General features: G+C 38.3%; 1 protein-coding gene across 5 annotated transcripts in view; it reads right to left on the minus strand.

The window, feature by feature from the left end:
• The window catches only part of phldb2b (pleckstrin homology-like domain, family B, member 2b), a 35,737-nt gene that overhangs the window by 7,765 nt on the left and 10,693 nt on the right, over positions 1-17,279 (minus strand). For 3 of the 5 annotated variants that reach the window (XM_024280023.2, XM_024280025.2, XM_024280027.2), the window contains exons 6-15: positions 13,031-13,150; positions 10,597-10,781; positions 9,217-10,443; positions 5,694-6,074; positions 5,007-5,168; positions 4,684-4,821; positions 2,538-2,666; positions 710-865; positions 474-584; positions 300-374 (exon numbers count right to left, since the gene is read on the minus strand). In XM_024280023.2, coding sequence (XP_024135791.1) covers positions 300-374; positions 474-584; positions 710-865; positions 2,538-2,666; positions 4,684-4,821; positions 5,007-5,168; positions 5,694-6,074; positions 9,217-10,443; positions 10,597-10,781; positions 13,031-13,150 — 2,684 coding nt within the window. Of the gene's footprint in view, positions 1-299; positions 375-473; positions 585-709; positions 866-2,537; positions 2,667-4,683; positions 4,822-5,006; positions 5,169-5,693; positions 6,075-9,216; positions 10,444-10,596; positions 10,782-13,030; positions 13,151-16,444; positions 16,673-17,279 lie in introns of those variants that run through there. The other 2 variants (XM_024280026.2, XM_024280024.2) reach the window with 2 other exon arrangements.

The raw sequence follows: 17,279 nt of genomic DNA on the forward strand, positions 1-17,279 counted from the left end.
CAAGGAATGGGAATTAAAAGTTATCAATATGCAAGCAGAAAGCCAAAACTGAAATATGTAAGTTGTTTTAAAAAGCTTGGCTTTATAATTGGAAAACATAGAGGCAAATCCAACTCCAAGCTATGAAATACCTCCGTGTTCTTGAGATAAACAGAAGAAAACAGGAACTGACACATTTCACCCATATAAGCTGTTTCCTATTGAGTAGACAATGAAATCAATGAAAGTAAATCTAAATGAAACTGACCTAAGGGGCACAAAGAAAAGGAAAAACCTGTTAACTTGTCAATCAAACCCACCTCTCTCAGAGAGAAGCTTCGGCCCCCAGTGAGGTCAGCATACTTTCGTTCAAGTGACACCAGGTTTTCTTTCTCCTAACGGACCAAAAAATATATGTATATTAGAATAAAAAAAAATAGGTGAAAAGTAGAACTAAACTTGAATTTAAAAGTGGTGATGAAAAATGAACATACTCTTTGCAGCATAGATTCAAGGTTGCTCCTCTCCTTTATAAAGCTCTCCTTCTCTCGCTGAGCCTGCTGGGTAATCTGTGCAGCCTGCTTCTTCAGAGTTAACAGTCGTTCCTGAAAGACAAGTCAGTTTTATGATATTAAATAATGTGATTCTACTAAAAAGAAAAATCAGCAAATAAAATGAATTAAAAACAAATAGTATGGAACATAAAAATTGAGCTTGTTTTTTTTGTTACCTTGCGAGTAACAGAGCTGCGCTGGTAGTCTGCAATCTCCTTGAGAAGCTGTTGGATGTGTGTTTCTTTCTCCTCGTCCTGCCTACTCTCCTTTTCAAGATGCTGAAACTCCAGGTCCTCAAAACGCTTTGTTTCAGTGTCAAGCACTTCACAATCCTTAAAAACAATAAAAAAAATGCAAAAACTGAAATGAAAAAATGCATTAAAAACTCATTCCTTCGTTGTCCAAAAAATTAAATGTATTTTTAAATAAACATGACAAAAAGCTTCATGATTTCAGAACAAATAACTTAGTTTAAGTGGTATATATATTTAAAAAGTAGAACCTCCAATATTTTTTACTAGCTTTTCCTCAAAAATATACTTTATCATTAAAATGGATTAATATGTGTTTATAGATGTTTAGAGATTATTTTGAGTATTTTCTGATGTGCTAAATAAAAAATTCTCAACCATTTCATTTAATCTACATAAGATATTTTTAAGAAGTTACACATTTTCCCTCTAATTATATTATTTTAAAACCTTTACTTGAGTGAAAAGTTCTTAGTCATGCAGAAATAAAACATGTTTTTTTCTGAAATTTCTAAAATAATCTTTAGTTTTTGTAACAGATGAGTTCATCCCTAGTGTGACTGTACAACAATACTCATGCCAGTTATGATTTCATTCCAAACTCAGAGACGTTTTTGACAAAAACAGAAATATGCAAGCATGTGTATCATCCCAACACAGACCAACACAGAGGGAAACCCACTTCTGTTATTTCTCACCCACACCATCATGCAGTCCTCCATCTATAACCACTGTAGGAATAAACATGCATTGTTTTAGTCCATCACCATAGATAACACAAAACAGTGCATTCTTCACTGCTCACACAGACGGTCATGTTTGAATCCCAAAGAGTGAAACTCCAAACACCAGGTCAGGACAACAGTGAATATTAAGAACAGTTCTTAGGCCCAACATTAAAATGCTTTATTCTCTCTCTTTTGATGGAGTGATGTGTAAACATGAAAACCAGTGCAGTTCAGACAGCAGGAGAAGGAGACTGTGGGAAAGCTATAGGGGGAAAGATTCCACAGAAGAGGTGTGCATTTTCACATGCAAGTTCAAAACACAAACGTTCTCTCTCTGCTGGCAGAGTTCTGCTCACACCTCGGCTGTAACCACGGCTTTTTGCAGCCTGTGGGATTTTTGATGTGAGAGCTACTAAGAAGCAAACAACTTTTGTTCAGATTTTTTTCCAAAGTAAAAATATGTATTACCAGTATATAGGAGGGCGTTTACATATTAGATGAGACCTAAACTTGTTTCAAGTCAAACTTTAAGATTATTTTTAAGCATTTTACTATAAATGACTGTATATACTTAGTTTGAATCAATTAATTCACATTCAAATCTGATTTTTTTAAGTTGTAAAACAACTATCAGAGAAATATTATAAATGAAAATGTGACTTTATTCACCCAGGGAGAAGAAAACATTTTTATTCATTCATAACCACTAGTCAATCATTAATAATTCATATAATTTTTTAAACAAAAGTTTTTTTTTAGCTTTTAAAAAAAAAACAGAATTAGATTTGAACATCTTCAAGGTTCACCTGAATGTCTAACTTTTTGTTTAAGGAAGCAGTGATTACTAAAATGAAAGAAAGTCAATGCAAAAATCCCAAAATTATGTTTTAATTATAATAAAAGTCCAAAGTTTCCCTGTCAATCAGAGCAGATCTTAACCATACATAAAGACGAAATAAAAAAAACTGCTGTAAGTCTCCTGGCTGTGTGCATGTGTGTGCATGTGTGTGAGTGTGTGTACTGACCCTGGCTAGCTGCTCCTGCAGGGGCTCCTTGGTGGCTTCAGGGCAGCTGTCCAGCTGAGAGCGCTGCTCACATACAATCTGAGCCAACCTCTCTATTCTGCCCCTTTCTGCCTGCAGCAACTCGCACGCCTTGCACGCGCACATAGATGTCCACACCACGACACATGTACACAATTGTTTTGTGTACATACAAAAAATATGCAGAGACAACCACGCACACACACGGGACAGAAAGGATGCGGAGTTAGTGAGGACTGAGGTGTCACAGTTAGTTGCTACGGTGATCGAGTCAGTCGGGCTACCCTGAGGGAAAGGGGGAGAGGGGAAGGAAATAAAATCTGGTGGGAGGAATGGAGAACTGGTTACTGGAACTGAGGAGGTGAGGTGGACACAGGATAAACAATGCAGTAATGACTCGCCTCTCGTCAAGGGTTTGTGAAAATGGTTTAAGGAATGGGTGGGAATTAAGACGCAACATGAAATGACTCGATGGATCTTTCTAAAAACAACACACACAGGCATGAAGTCTGCACAAGCACTCAACTTTACCCGCTTCTGGACAGCAGCATTAAAGCAAACACTGGTGCTTCTTGTTTTTCTATCGGTATATCTCTCTTTCCCTCTCAGAACCATGATGGGATTTTATCATCTGCATCAGAATTCTTCGAAAACATTCAAGCCAAGAATCCAACAACTGAAGAACGTGCTCACAAAGTCTTGTTTACTCACTTTAAAGTTTTACCAATAAAAAATCAACACACAGAACTGCTGGCCTCCATCCGGGGTTGTCTTATACTAGTGTGTCAGAGGGGGTTGGTGACTGAAGCTCCCTGGGCAGATGTATATTTGGACCAGAGAGAGTGTGGGAAGGATTAACACCTCCTGGTTAGTCATGTGACGCGTGGATACATTAAAGTCTCCAGGTTGTAAGAAGTGAGGTTTCCTAAACGATTTGAGTTGAATGTTTTTATTTGTTGGGAGAAAAGAAACGCTCGGAAAAGAATATTAGTATGAGGATCAATAACTTTTCATTATTAGAAAAAAATGACTTCACTGGCATGTTTTTAAGACCTAATTAGATCTGGACTTTGAGTTGGGAATTTAAAAACTGGTCATTTTTGTGTTTTTTTTGTTGCTGTTGCATATTGTTCATTAGCTAATTAGCTTTAACTGCCGCTCAAATGCCCCAACATAAAATGATCTGGTGTTTGGTTTGGGCAGTGTCGAGCAGCATTCATCAGTTAATCTTTAGTGCTTTTGATGCAATGTTATGATGCAAACAACTTTTGTCTTGTCAGTTAAAGTGTATTTTCTCCTGATTGCTTTTGAGTTTTTTTCTTAATATCACTGAAAATCCTGGTCAAGCCTCTCCGTCATTTTGAACTAAAAAATGTTTTCAACTGGAAAAAAAAGTTCCAAGGTAATTATTGCGTTTTCATCTTAAATATTTAACACACTCGGGGAGGCCTGTGGGGTCTGGGATGTAGCTCATTGACTTTTTTTGTTATTTTACTGTGAAAATTTGCACAGTGTGACCTGGAGGTAATCTGCTGTGACTTCCACCTCTAAAAATACCGGGAACTGTCCTGAACACTGATTTATGTAGGAAAGAACAAACATCTGGAGTTTTGTGTTGAGCACATAATACAATTCGTATAAAATGTTTGAAATTTGACTTATCTGGACAAGATTTAAAAAGAAGTTAGGAATTTTTCTTGTCTTTTCACATAATGCTAACATTTCAACAAGTGTTGTAGATCAGCAAAATGCAACTATTCCATCCATCCGGTTTTAGCTTAATTGCACAAAGTTGCATATTTAGTTCATCTAAGAATGAATGTTCCAGATGACTTTTGTTTTTAACACAGGGGATTAGACTGGAGATGTACACAATAGCAAGACTAATAGCATTAACTCCATATTCCATGAGTTCATATTTTAAGGAGAACATTTAAAATATGTTTTTTGGAGATTAATGATGCTCTGTTTTCCTTACCTAATTGGTTACTAGAATAATTTTAAGCATCTAAAGACATTAAAAAATAAAAATGATCTGCAGATGCTGTGTATCCAGGTGTAAAGATAACTATCAGTATGAAATACAAGTATTTTTTTTATTTTCAAGTGAAAAAAATAACTTTAATACCTTTTCTTTTTCCTGCTTGGAATTTGTCTCTAAATCTTCCATCTTGTTGTGGAGTCCCTCTAAAGCTACTTTTTCTTGATGTAGAGCAGCTTCTTCTGACTCCTGCTCAGCCTCAACCAGCGCTTGTTCAACCTCCACCTTAAAAAAAAAAGACAGAAAAATATACACATAGGAATTCATAATGCACCTTTTTTCTAGTTTATTCCTAAATCAACTTTACAGCAAACTGATATTACAACTGTCATCTAAAATAAAATAATAGAAAATGTATATAAAATATATGTTAGTTCTTAATTAACACTGATGTGACCTTGTAGTCTTACCTCTCGGGCAGATTCCTCCATTTGGTTGTCCAGCTCTTTAATTTTTTGCTCCAGCTCCTCGATATTGTTTAGCACCTGAATCCTCTCCTCCTCCACATGCCTTACTTCCACCTCTGAAGATGCCAAGTCTTTTTCTTGGCTGTGAGTACCATTCTCTAGAGCCTGGTAACAACATAAAACAATGTTAGAATTTTACCTATTCTTAAAATTGAGTTTCAGGTTCAATTTCCAATGTTTGGGTACTCATATTCACATTTCAAGCCTGTAATCACAATTCAATTATGTTTTATGTTCTACAACAAAACATACAAGCCCTCATATGGCTGCACATACAAGCACCAGCTGTCAATTCTAAATGTACCACTGGTTCAAATCTAATAAATGAGCTGAAAATATCTCCCATCTGTGTGTAAAGGACACCAATACGTTCCCAAGTATTAAGACGAGAGATCCTTACGGCTCAGGCTTTCCAAAGAGAATGAGAGGCATAAACCCTTCCCATACCAACAGTTGTTTCCTTTCCTCACATTAACTCAAAGGTGAGTAACATTGGAAAGAGTCTTCTTGAGCTTACTCATCATTCGTGGTTGTAGATGGTGGGTACAATAGGAATTTAGACAAAACATGAGCATCAAAAAGAAGAGATCTACACAAAGAGATCTCCAGTCACAGGTTTGGGCGTCATACCTTACTGGTCTTTTTTGTACGTGGAGCAGGTAAAGGAGCGAAGGCTCTAAGGCTGACGGGAGGTGATTCAGCCCTGTAGTCTCTGTGTGCACCGCTGCTCCTCTGCTGTACCTTGAAAGCATCATCATAGAAACCATTTTCGGATCCAGGGGAGGTCAAGTTACCCGTCCCCTCGGAGCCATTGATGGCTGAAAAGTCTGAAAACACAGAAGGTGTGTCGTCGTCGTCGTCATCGTTCAGTTTGAGTTTCTCAAGCTCCTGGTTGATCTTCTGTAAATCTGCGACAGCTGAAGCGGAATTCGGAGCAGGTCCACTCCCATTCCTTTCAGCTTGGCCGATCTCGGAACAAAGAGACAGGATGGTTTCCAGTCGCTGCCTCTCCTGATGGAAACAGAGACACAGACTTGTTAGAGGCAGTAGCTGCATGAGTTGTCAAGATGTTTTTGAAAACCTGCTTATCAAACAAGATCATGCAAAAGTTCATCAACAAAACAACAAAAAAATTACCTGTGGAAGCATTGCATGTGTGAAAAACCTCTAATAAGTACTTGAATCTATCACTGTAACATGGCTATAATTAACAGAACAATTTGAACTAATAAATCGCTACTTTAAGGGGGAATGTCTCCTCTTACTGACAGTAACCACAGCAGGACTCCTCTTCCAACAGTCATCGAGCATAGCTATATGTGGGGGTTCTACGGAAGCTGACGAGAGACAAAATGACCCCTCGTGGAAACATCACTGTGAAGTATATGTGAGCAAGTGTATGTGTGTAATATTAGAAACAAGGGAGAGGGAAAGTAAGCTAATGAGGAAGAGGGCAGCTGTCAACTGTGATTAAAAGTGTGCATTAGAGCAAGCTACTGCTTTAATCACAGGAACGCCACCGTGTGCAATGAATGCCCCTTTGGAAACAGGACATTTTTTGTGGATTTATACTCCCAGGAAGGAACATGAGGAGGTTTCGACTGAACGCTTTATCTGCTACTTTATCAAAGAAACTTCAAACAATATGAAAAAAGAAAAAAAATCCTCTTGAACTAGCCTACTTGTAGCTAAAACTACCATGATTATTGAAAGTATAATTCCTCTAATACAAATGTTATTATAGTTGAATGCTCAATTTTCCTAAATATAAACTAAAGTTCATAAAATACTTTCCATTGTCGATATGTAATATGAATCTAGAAGTGACACAAGCTTGTGTTAGTTTGTCACCTTGTTCTATTTTAATAGAAAAAGCCTCAGTGGAGTTTCAACAGGATAAAAAAAAAAACAGAGACTGACAGATGGACAGTGAAAGAGAAAGGACGAATCATCATTCATTCATTTTGTCTTCTCAATTAATCCAATAAAGAATCACAGGAGAGCTGCTGCATTTATTAGTAGTTGTGTAAAAGGTAAGAGAAGAAGTAGCAAGAGAGAGGGTTAAAATATTTGATTTTTTTGTTTTTCTTTCCCAATCAGACTTTTAGTGTGTTTCAACATTTCAACATCACACATTAAGAATATATTTTAGTGTCTTAAAATGATGGTGGGCAACCCCTCAACTTTAAACTAGCTGCAGCACCAAAGTCTTAAAAAAAAAAAAAAAAAGGCAGCTATCAAGCAAAACCAGCAGGTGGCGTAGCTGTAGCATTTGATGAGATTAACCCCTTACAGTTAAGTCAACATGTTTTATTTGGAACATTTAAAACTTTGACCATGAAATTGTTTTAGCTGCAACATTACACTTTAAGCTTTTTATAATAGCACACTAAGGAGTTGTTTGTTTGGAGTGTCTAAACTTTGGTTTATGTGTAAACTGTGGAATGCTTTGCTAATTAATAGCTATGTTTAATAAGAGGGCACTTTTTTGTGGTATTTTATAACTTCAGCAATTGATCTTTCCCCATTGGTTTCTGAAAACACTCGTAATTGTAGGCAGAACTGCTGAAGTTGGGTTATTGTACATGTTAGAATGAGTGATAAAAAATGTATATTAAGAAATACCAGCATTTAAACATAATTTAAAAAAAAAATAAGATGAAAAGGGCTGATGTTTTGACACAAGCAGATGCTTCTGGTGCATTTTAGGGGCTGTCGGTCAGTTATCTTGTGATGTTCTTGTGCGCAGTGCACCGGTGTGTTTATCCACCTGCTACAGAACAACTCTGTAATCTACATTTTTCTGGCCACAACCTACTGATGTGTTTTGCGGCTCTGCAGCGGTGAAAACCGCGCTGGGCGGACCATCGGAGGACTGACACACACATGCACACACAGGCACAATCCAAGCACCAGGCTAAGAATAGTCCTGTTAGTATAGAATAACTACTATAATCATCTGTTGAGTGGTGAACCTCACTGTGTGTGGATGTGTTAGACTCCCTTAGAGAGTACGCTTGAGGCCAAAAGGAATGTTATTGTAAAGGGAGACATTCTTGAACTGTTTTTCTTCCACATGTTTCTCCACTAGAAAAAAAATATATCAGTATTTTTTAACAGCAAACAATGCAATTCTCATACTTCTGCAGCAACTTTTAAAGTGGTTTAATATTTAAGCTTGTGTAGCTTTGATGTGTCGAGCAGGAATTTAAGTAAATCACTTATATATATATATTTAACCTTTTCAACCCCTAAAACTGGTGATGTCGCCGGTGACACCTAAATAACTAGAGCTGGGAATTGCCAAATAATTTCCAAAATCGCTAAAATTCACCAGAGCCTGGATTGATTTGATTCCGATTTTTTTCGATCCACTCAATTCAATTTGGTTCAATAAAATTTTGAACTACACATTTGTTTAGAAATATATTAATAATCTATATATGTTTTGAAAATGTTCATATTTATTATATATAAAATGTATTAGTGAAATTATAATGAGATTTTTAATAGCATACAGTGTTACATGGATTCTCGGGGAAGTTCCAACAATTGTTCTGCATCTCCTGGAAGACGTATCAGTTTGGCCACTAGGTGGCGATTGCGCTATAGCATTACACCTTATTCCAGAAGAAGAAGAAAGTATGAGAAAAAAAATGTTTTATCCCACAAATGGTTGCTTTAAAAAATACTTCCCAAAAAGAGTTTGGAAAATTCATGTCTGTGAGCATACAACGATGTTTATTTAGTCATCAATATCTGTTTAGGTCAACCAAGCGTTAGCATTAGCCATCCAATGGGAAATCCTATTAAACGTTAGCATCAAGCTAGCGGACTGGAGCATTCTGCGTTAGATCAATCTCTACTTTTATGGATCGATTATTGAATCTTTGAGGTACTGCAACTCGCCGACCGCAATTAACCTAATTCCAACGGATTCTAAAGCGGAGAAAAGCTACTTTGCGCCGGTACCGCTTTAGAATCCGTTGGAATTACATTATTTGGATAAATGGTTTGGAGAACTACAATAATTCAAAGAATGTCAAAGATTTGTATAATGTAGAATGTAGTGTGTGTCTATGAATGGTTAATCTACCTGCTTTAATTCAAACTAAACCACAACAGTTTGATACAGTTAAAACATGAAACTTACCAGTCTCTCTACCTCCTGTTCACGAAGTCTTTCTTCTTTTTGCCGTTGGTGGTAATCTGTCAACTCTTCCTTTCCACTCAGTGAGCTTATACTCCCTCTTCTTTCCCTGAATCCCCCCGGGGGAGCCACCCCGGCTTTTCCGAATGACTGCCTCCTCTCACCGAGACCAAACCCTGGTTCAACCCCCGCCTTCCCAAATGAGGACCTTCTGTCTCCGAGTCCCATCCCTGGGGCAAAGGTGTGTTCTGTCCCGTGTCTTTCCCTCTCTCCCAAGTATGTCTCCTTTCCAGTTAGGGCTCCGTGGCTCGCCACACGCTCTGCTTCTGGAGGGGTGGAGCTTGTTGAGCTGATGGAGCTGGTGGAGGTCAGGCTGAGCTTTTTGGCAATGCGGGGAGAGGAAGAGCCTCCTGGTTTGGATGGAATCGTCACATCTGGTGGGGCATTAGTGGGGTAGATGGTCGGACAGGTGGAGCAAGAACTTTTTGGAGAAGAGAGAGAAATGGAGACAACACCTTCACCCTGAGATGAGGTCTGCATTTGATTCCTGCTGGAGGTTTGTTGGCTGGAACCACTGGAGTTATGGCTGAGTTCATTGTTGGCACTTTGACCATAGCTGTACAAGTCCTTACTAAATTTATAACCACTGGCACTGTCAAATCGCCGTGGAGGAAGTGTTGACAAAGTCAGCGCTCCATTGTTGTCACCTCTGGGAGATGGGGAGGGACAAAGGCGAGGCAGCGAACGGCTATGCCCCCCTGTCATCATACCATTCAGTGAACCTGCCGAGTATTTCCTGGTTCGGTTGCTGGACAATGGCTCTTGGTTTCCACAGGTGCGACGGCCTAGACGGGGGCTTGATGGCATGCTTATTGCACCCCCCGGCGATGGTGCGCAGGGTGAAGAGGAAGAGGCAGGATACGTGAGAAGGAAACTATCACTACTGGTAACTGAAGAGGTGGAGCCTCCACCATTCCAAGCAGACAGTAGAGGGGATGAACCCTGGTTGTGCAGTCGTCGTCCGTCACTGAGGCTGCCGCTGTCCTGACTGCGCCCAACTGAGGAGCGGGAGGCGTGAGAAAACGAAGGGTCGGACCGCCGACCAGGGGGGAGAGAGGAGCCAGATTTCAAAGAAATAGGTGGACGTTCAGAACTATAAAAAGACCTTGTCTGCTCTTGATAAGAATTCAAAGACGTAGATGGACTGGACACAGGTGTGGTGGGGGGAGACTGAAAGAAAAAAAACAGTAAAAACTTTATTACAGCAGATGTAGTCAAGGTCATATTAAAAGTGACTAGATAGTCATGTTTAGCATTCACAAGTCCTTAAAAGTTTGCAGGGAAAAAAAAATTCCATTTTAGTAGAACTAATTGATGGCTGACCTGTGTCACGCTGAAGTAGGAGGGATTAGCATTCCCATTTGCCCTTAGACTGTTTTCCAGGGCAACTTTCTTCCGCTGCAGGGTATCCATCAAGTCCCGCAGCTCAGAGGCTGATCTCATGCCCCTAGCACTATTCGTACCCCTCACCACTGCATGACTGTAGTCACTGCTAAACTTCAGATAGTCTGGAAGGAGAGATACATGAGATATAAAGATTATATGTACAAAAACAAATAGGCAAAAAAAAAAGATTTCAATTTATAAAAGCTGTGGATGAATAGTTAATCCACAAGTTGAACAGCATTTACAAACTCCTTTTGGGTCTGAACAAAGGAAAGAAAAGAGACAACAGGACAAAGAATGAAAGACGGAGATCTTGAAGAGAGAAAGCTTGAGCGTGCCTGAACTGCTGCTAATAATCAATGACGCTCTTGGCAGACCAGACTTAAGCCATAATGATCCACAACTGGAAGTATATGCCAAGAAAAAGAGTCAGCTCACTAACACAGGTACTGTACATAAGTGCACACTTCCACAAACTATTTATTAGATCCAAAACAAACAGGAAGCTTTCTTAGACTAGGGTCTTGGAAAATTGAACCAACCTCAAAACAATCTGGTTTACCCTCAAAAGGGCCCACCCACCCAAAAAACCTATTTAAAGAAAAGTGTAACTGTTTGGAGATTTTACCCAGATCCCAACTAAGTTCCTGTAGCTGAACTTAAAGAAGTATCAGATAAAAAAGTCTAAAAGATCAGAAGAACCCGTTTGACTCCATCTTGACACTAAAGAGGCATTTAAAACAATTACATTGTCTAACCATAACACCAGGTTTAGCAGAATTTGAGAAAAGTATCCATTTTTTTTTCAAGCATCTGTGGTTTTATGAGGAAAAGAAGCGCTTACAACATTCAAGCTTGGACCACCCAGTGTTTAACTGCCACACTCGCAAAATACACACACACAGAAAAGCTTTCCTTCAATGGAGAACTGTAGCCCTGCTTGAGAGCAGTGCAAATGGGTTTTGTTCTGTCTTCAAAAATCAAGTTGTTTGGATGTGTTTACGCCTTTGCACAGTTAACTTGTTCCCTTGCAAAAACAAGCGCCAAAAAAATGTGTGCATGTGCGTGAAAAGACCAAAACTTAAACAGTAAGGGGCAATGAGGCAGAAAATAAAAGGACATCATAAGATCTAGAAATGTGCAAGCCCATTAACACACACACACACAAATTGTGTGTTTGTGTCCAAACATGGGCAGATCTACACTGGCGCTCTGCAGCGCCTCAGCTTTCTTCCATCATCATAATTCTTTTTAGCGCCAAGCTATTCTCGCTCAGTGTGGGACCCTTTAGGTCTTTGTGTCAGACTGTGAGTATTAACAACCTAAAGAAAAATATATCAGTTAGCTAAAATAACAGATGTGCTAATGCGTGTGTGGAATTTGCAGAGAGAGAGAAAGGCATTTCTGAGGTCACATGTTCTAAAAAGCAGAGAACTGCACTGAATATTGCTCACGCACTCTGAACACACACTACAGTCCATTCAAAGTTTAGGTAAGCAGCAAAGCCCGGCAGTGTCGTCATGGCAACTGAGGGGTATCAGATGACAAAAAACTTTTCAACATCCACATTTTAAGCTTAAGTAAAAGCAACTGTGTAAAATGCACACTAAGATCCTGCTAATATTACACAGATTTTTGGAATATCCATGTTCTTACAGAAAGCTGGAGATGTTCTTTTAGTTTGGCTAGAAATCCCAACACTGTTGGACTTTCCTTTGTACAGATTAAGATTATGATGTCTTAAAAGTCAGATAGAAATATATAGATGGAAATAAAATGCACAATAAAAATCTTAAACGTCATCTACCTATGAAGCATGTTTTTGGAAGGTGGAAGGAAGCCGGAGTCCCCGGTGAAAACCCACGCATGCACGGGGAGGACATGCAAACTCCATACAGAAAGGTCCCAAATCCCCCAGCTGGGATTCGAACTGGGGCCTTCACGCTGTGAGGCAAGAGCGCTAACCACTGCACCACCATGCAGCCCACACAAGAACTTCATAAGAACATTAAAAATTAATTGGAGTGAGTCTTTAGCAAACACCCTCTTTCACCCTCACAACACTTTCAAGGCTCCGAGGACGGCCATCCTGCTAGCTTATAAAGACCCACTCCAATCTAACTTATCTGACACTGATTATCTGGATCAGGTGTGTTTAGCCAATAAGGAGCTTCCATGACAGATTAGCTGGAAAATGTGCTTTAGGGCAAAATATGAACATCTGACTCAAAACATATGGCAGCTAATCAACAACATAAACTAAAAAAAAAAACTATTACATGAAAAAATACCGGAGTAATTAACAGTTTAAGCACAGTTCTCGATCAAGGATGTGTTTCTTAACGATGAAAGATTTTTTTCCCATATGTACCTGTATTGTAGGCCAAAGCAGACACTGGGCTCTTCTGTGGAAGCATGCTCTTCATTCTGCTGGCCTCCTCGGGATGGTTGAACCGGAAGAAACAGGATTTACCAAAACAGAGGGAATATCCTGAAGAGGAGGACAAAAACACACTTTAGTTGGAGATACTTCTATGCATATTATTGCAATTTGAGTACTATATGATAAAAGCATACAAGGATGTAGACATTAGGTAATACTTTAAGTCTGACATATTTCCTCACAAGCAGACGCACGGTGCTTGTGCACAGCTTGCCATCCCAGACCACAGTGTTTACTCTGGCCATCAATTAGGCTTAGAGGGCCAGGTATTAAACAAAATGTCAGGGTCACAACCTCTGGAATACACAGTGGGCCACAGCTGTCCAAATACTTCAGGAACCAACAGAGAGCAGCAGCCGTGCAGCATCATGTCTGACATTTCAAATCCTAAAACAATATAAAGGTTTTTAAGCTTTAAAACAAACTGTGAAAACCTAATTTTGAAAACAGAAACTAACAAAAAAGGCTAATAATAATATATATATTTTTTTGTTTTATCCGAGGGTGTGTACTTCATCCCCTCTTGCTTCATGTAGTCAACTTAACTGATGATGCGTTCTTTAGGTGTGCCATACTGTAAAACGTTCACAAAGTTAGCCTGCGTGAGGAGGTCGAGTCTTTTAGAGTCACATCAGATTTCTAAGACTTTTAGTCAGTCGTGAAGAGTGGGGAAAAAGAGGGGATAAAATGAGAGTGAATGGAGAACAGCTTAATGGAAAAATATCAAGTTTTTGTTCCTCCTTTTCTTTTGTTTCTATTTTTCCCTCCACATCTATCTTAGTCCTCAACTCATGTCCAATTATAGAGCAAAAGCTTTTCATATTGGCACACCAGTGAGTGTGATCTGTCCAGAATTTACTTTAGAGTGCCTGAACAGAATCTTTCTCGTCTTCAGAGGAAGACCTGGATTGCAGTGTTGAAATAGAGCAAATGCTGCACACTCATAAAACCAACAGAGGGCCTGTTTAGTCTACACAGCTGGACTGTGACCTGTTCAAATCCATACTTGTGTAAACAGAAACTAGTTGGTTTCTATAAGGAAGTGGAATCATAAAAGGAAGATAAAAAAAAGTGTGTCTGGAGGATGAAAAGTATGAATGCACATAACACAAACGGACAGTCTTCATATCAGTGAGTAAGACCCAATAATATGTTTCTCATTGCTAGACATGAGTAATAAAAGTCTTTTAAATTTGCGGTTGTCTGTGTGTGCGTGTGTAAACATGTCCTGTAACAGCGTCTATCTAATGAATCACAGCACCTCTCTGTATTTATCAGGATAGGACACAATCAGGCACACAAACACACACTGAGGCAGTCAGCTCTTGTGAAAATCCAATTTCCTAGCTTCAATAACCTCACCATGTGAGACCTTTCAAGTAGACAGTAAAATGTCAAGCTCTCATTTGTTCTCAGTCCCAGCTCACTCCTTTTAATTTTCTCCCATCTTGTTAGCAAACAAATAAAAATGCTAACTAATCCGCCCCCATCACCGCCACCTTTTACTCTTTAAAAAAATGTATTAGACGAGCAAAACAACAAAAGAAATAAACTAAAAATCAGGAAAATACTGTTGATGTACACAAATGTGAAGTTCTGACTGGTTACACATGACTTAACAGCTTTAACCTCAAAAACCTTTGGCGCCTCTCACACACATCCAACGCATCAAAACACACCGGAACATGTTTACCAGCAAATTAAGTTTGCCTCCCGTGCGAGCGCCGTAAAATGAGAATGGCATGAAGGGACCTTTCTAACATGAAAAACCTACCAAATTAGCTTGTATATACAGTTATGGGATAATTTAAAGTTTGCTATCTACAAAGTCAGACCTCAGAGTCTTTGAGGACACAGATGTAGAGCTGTGTCCCGTCTGGAGCCAATTTCTGTTCCCATGTAGATCTGCACTCGCCACAATGTTATGGGAGGGAGAACACATTCTCTATTTGGTTAACATAAGAGGAGGAATTGCCAAATTGAGACCATTAGGCTAGAATGAAAAATAAACCAATTACAAAGATCCCATGACGAACATATGTTTGGATCGAATCTAATTTACCTGACAAACTAAAATGCTAAAACATTTAGTTGTTTGGTCAGACAAAATATCTAAATCTTATCTCATAAAAAAACAAATACAAGCTGTTTTTTAAACTACATGGACCAAAAATGTATTCATTCATAAAACAATGCCCACAAACCTTTGTCTCAGTGGGATTGTTTTAATTGACCCTAAAACCACAAATTAACCCTCCTTGGGACAAGGGGGTCCACCAGCTACTTCATGCCAAAACAGATTACTTTTACTCAGATCAATCAGCTCAAAAACTCATATTCTTCTCCAGCTAAGCAACAATCTCACTTTTCTTCTTAAAAAAAACAGCATCTCAACCATTTAGACACAAATGTACTTGTCAACAACTTCTAATCAGAGTCAAACAGAAAAAAAGTAAATTTGAAAATCCTGCTGGGTGAGTAAATATAATAAACACATTTCCTTTGTGATTTAATACTACAAAAAAAGTCTAAAATGCTTGGGGCAAACAGAAGACAGATTTGGGGGGGGGAACAATAAGCTCCAGGACAATGGCAAAGGTTTTGTTTTTCAGGTGTCAGGTATCCTGATGGCTGAGCCTGCCTTCATTATCATGGGATAGTCATTAAACCTCAAAGATAATTTATTTGTAACTCTGGGGCATGCACATAAACGTCTTGCCCATTAGAAAGTTCAAAGGAAGATTGAAGTTATCTTCATCATCAGACTAAAAAAGAAACTTTGCTTTGAGATGTTTGGATTAAGGTGCATAGCAACAACATTGCCAAACTAACTAACTAATGGTTAGTAATAGTCTATAATTAACATATTAGTCTAAACTTTTCATTTTAATATAGAAGAAAACAGTAATTTGAGAAAGCTGGAATATTAATGAATTGCTCAAAGACATTTACTATCAATTACATGAAAATTAAAGACAATTCTAGTGTAAGAATATTAGTTTGAAAAAGTAAGATTGATGCTGAGGGGGAATCAGCCATGGAACAAAGTCAATAGATGCAATTACTGAAAACAACAATAAAAGAAAACTAGCTAACTAAAAGTAGCTTAAAAGCTAACAAAATCCTTAAAACTGTATTTTAATCCTCGTTTCAAATTATTATTTAACTGTGTAAGCTTTGTTTTCATGTTGAACAAACTTAACCTGATGTGAGGAAAGCTTAACAATACGCTAAATAAAGTAAAAACGTTAAATAAAAGTATCCACAACAAAGTAAAATATCAACAATAAAACGATGCTGGTGTAAATGTTAGCTTGCTTTTTAAATTAATACGTTACTAACCTCGTGAGTCCCATTCAGTGAGCGCTTAACACGGCGTGAAAATCTTTTCTCTTTCATTAAACGATTAAAAAACTTTCATTGCGGGTTTTCTAAAAGTTTTACTCCAAAAATTAAAAAAGTAGAATATGTAAATATCTACATTGGAGTGTCGCCTCCCTTGTCAAAGATGATGCGTCTCTCCGACTCAGCGTAGGAGAAAGTTCAGTGATTTACATCTGCCAGACCCTCATGCCTGGACTGTACCAAACGTGAATACAGAAAAGGGGGGAGGATTTAAGAGTTAAGTTTGTAAGAGGATTTTCAACCAGTTAAAGTCGAAGCTTTGAGTTATATCGTCCTCTTAAAGATATGAAATAAAATAAATTAGTCACAAACGTAAAAATAAAAGGAGAAAAGTTGACCTTTAAGCCTTGACAGTAGGTTTAAAGAGAGTCCAACAGCGAAACACCCCCTCCGTTTTCTTTATCTCCCAGCCTATTTTTCTTCACTCTCTTTGTTTCTTTCTTTGAAATCATCTGGACAAGTTATACCTCAAACCTGCTATTCTTAAAAGATTTGTTCGCTGGTTTGATTATTTTAACAAAAATATCTTGACTTTGAGAGAAGACAAAAGGGGGGAAACGATTATTCTGACTCATAAGAGTAATTTTGAGATTTTATAGGGAAAAATCAAACAAAGAGTGAAAGACAAAAAAGTAAAATACATTATAAGGGGATTTGGTTCTATAGTCAATTTATTTAAACATATTTGATCAAATGCTTTGCATCTTCTCATTCAACAGCATTTTTTTCTTATTTGCACATACTTTGCATACAAAGGTGGTGGAGTTGCCAG

The sequence above is a fragment of the Oryzias melastigma genome, linkage group LG20, assembly GCF_002922805.2.
Source record: "Oryzias melastigma strain HK-1 linkage group LG20, ASM292280v2, whole genome shotgun sequence".
Lineage (NCBI taxonomy): Eukaryota > Metazoa > Chordata > Actinopteri > Beloniformes > Adrianichthyidae > Oryzias > Oryzias melastigma.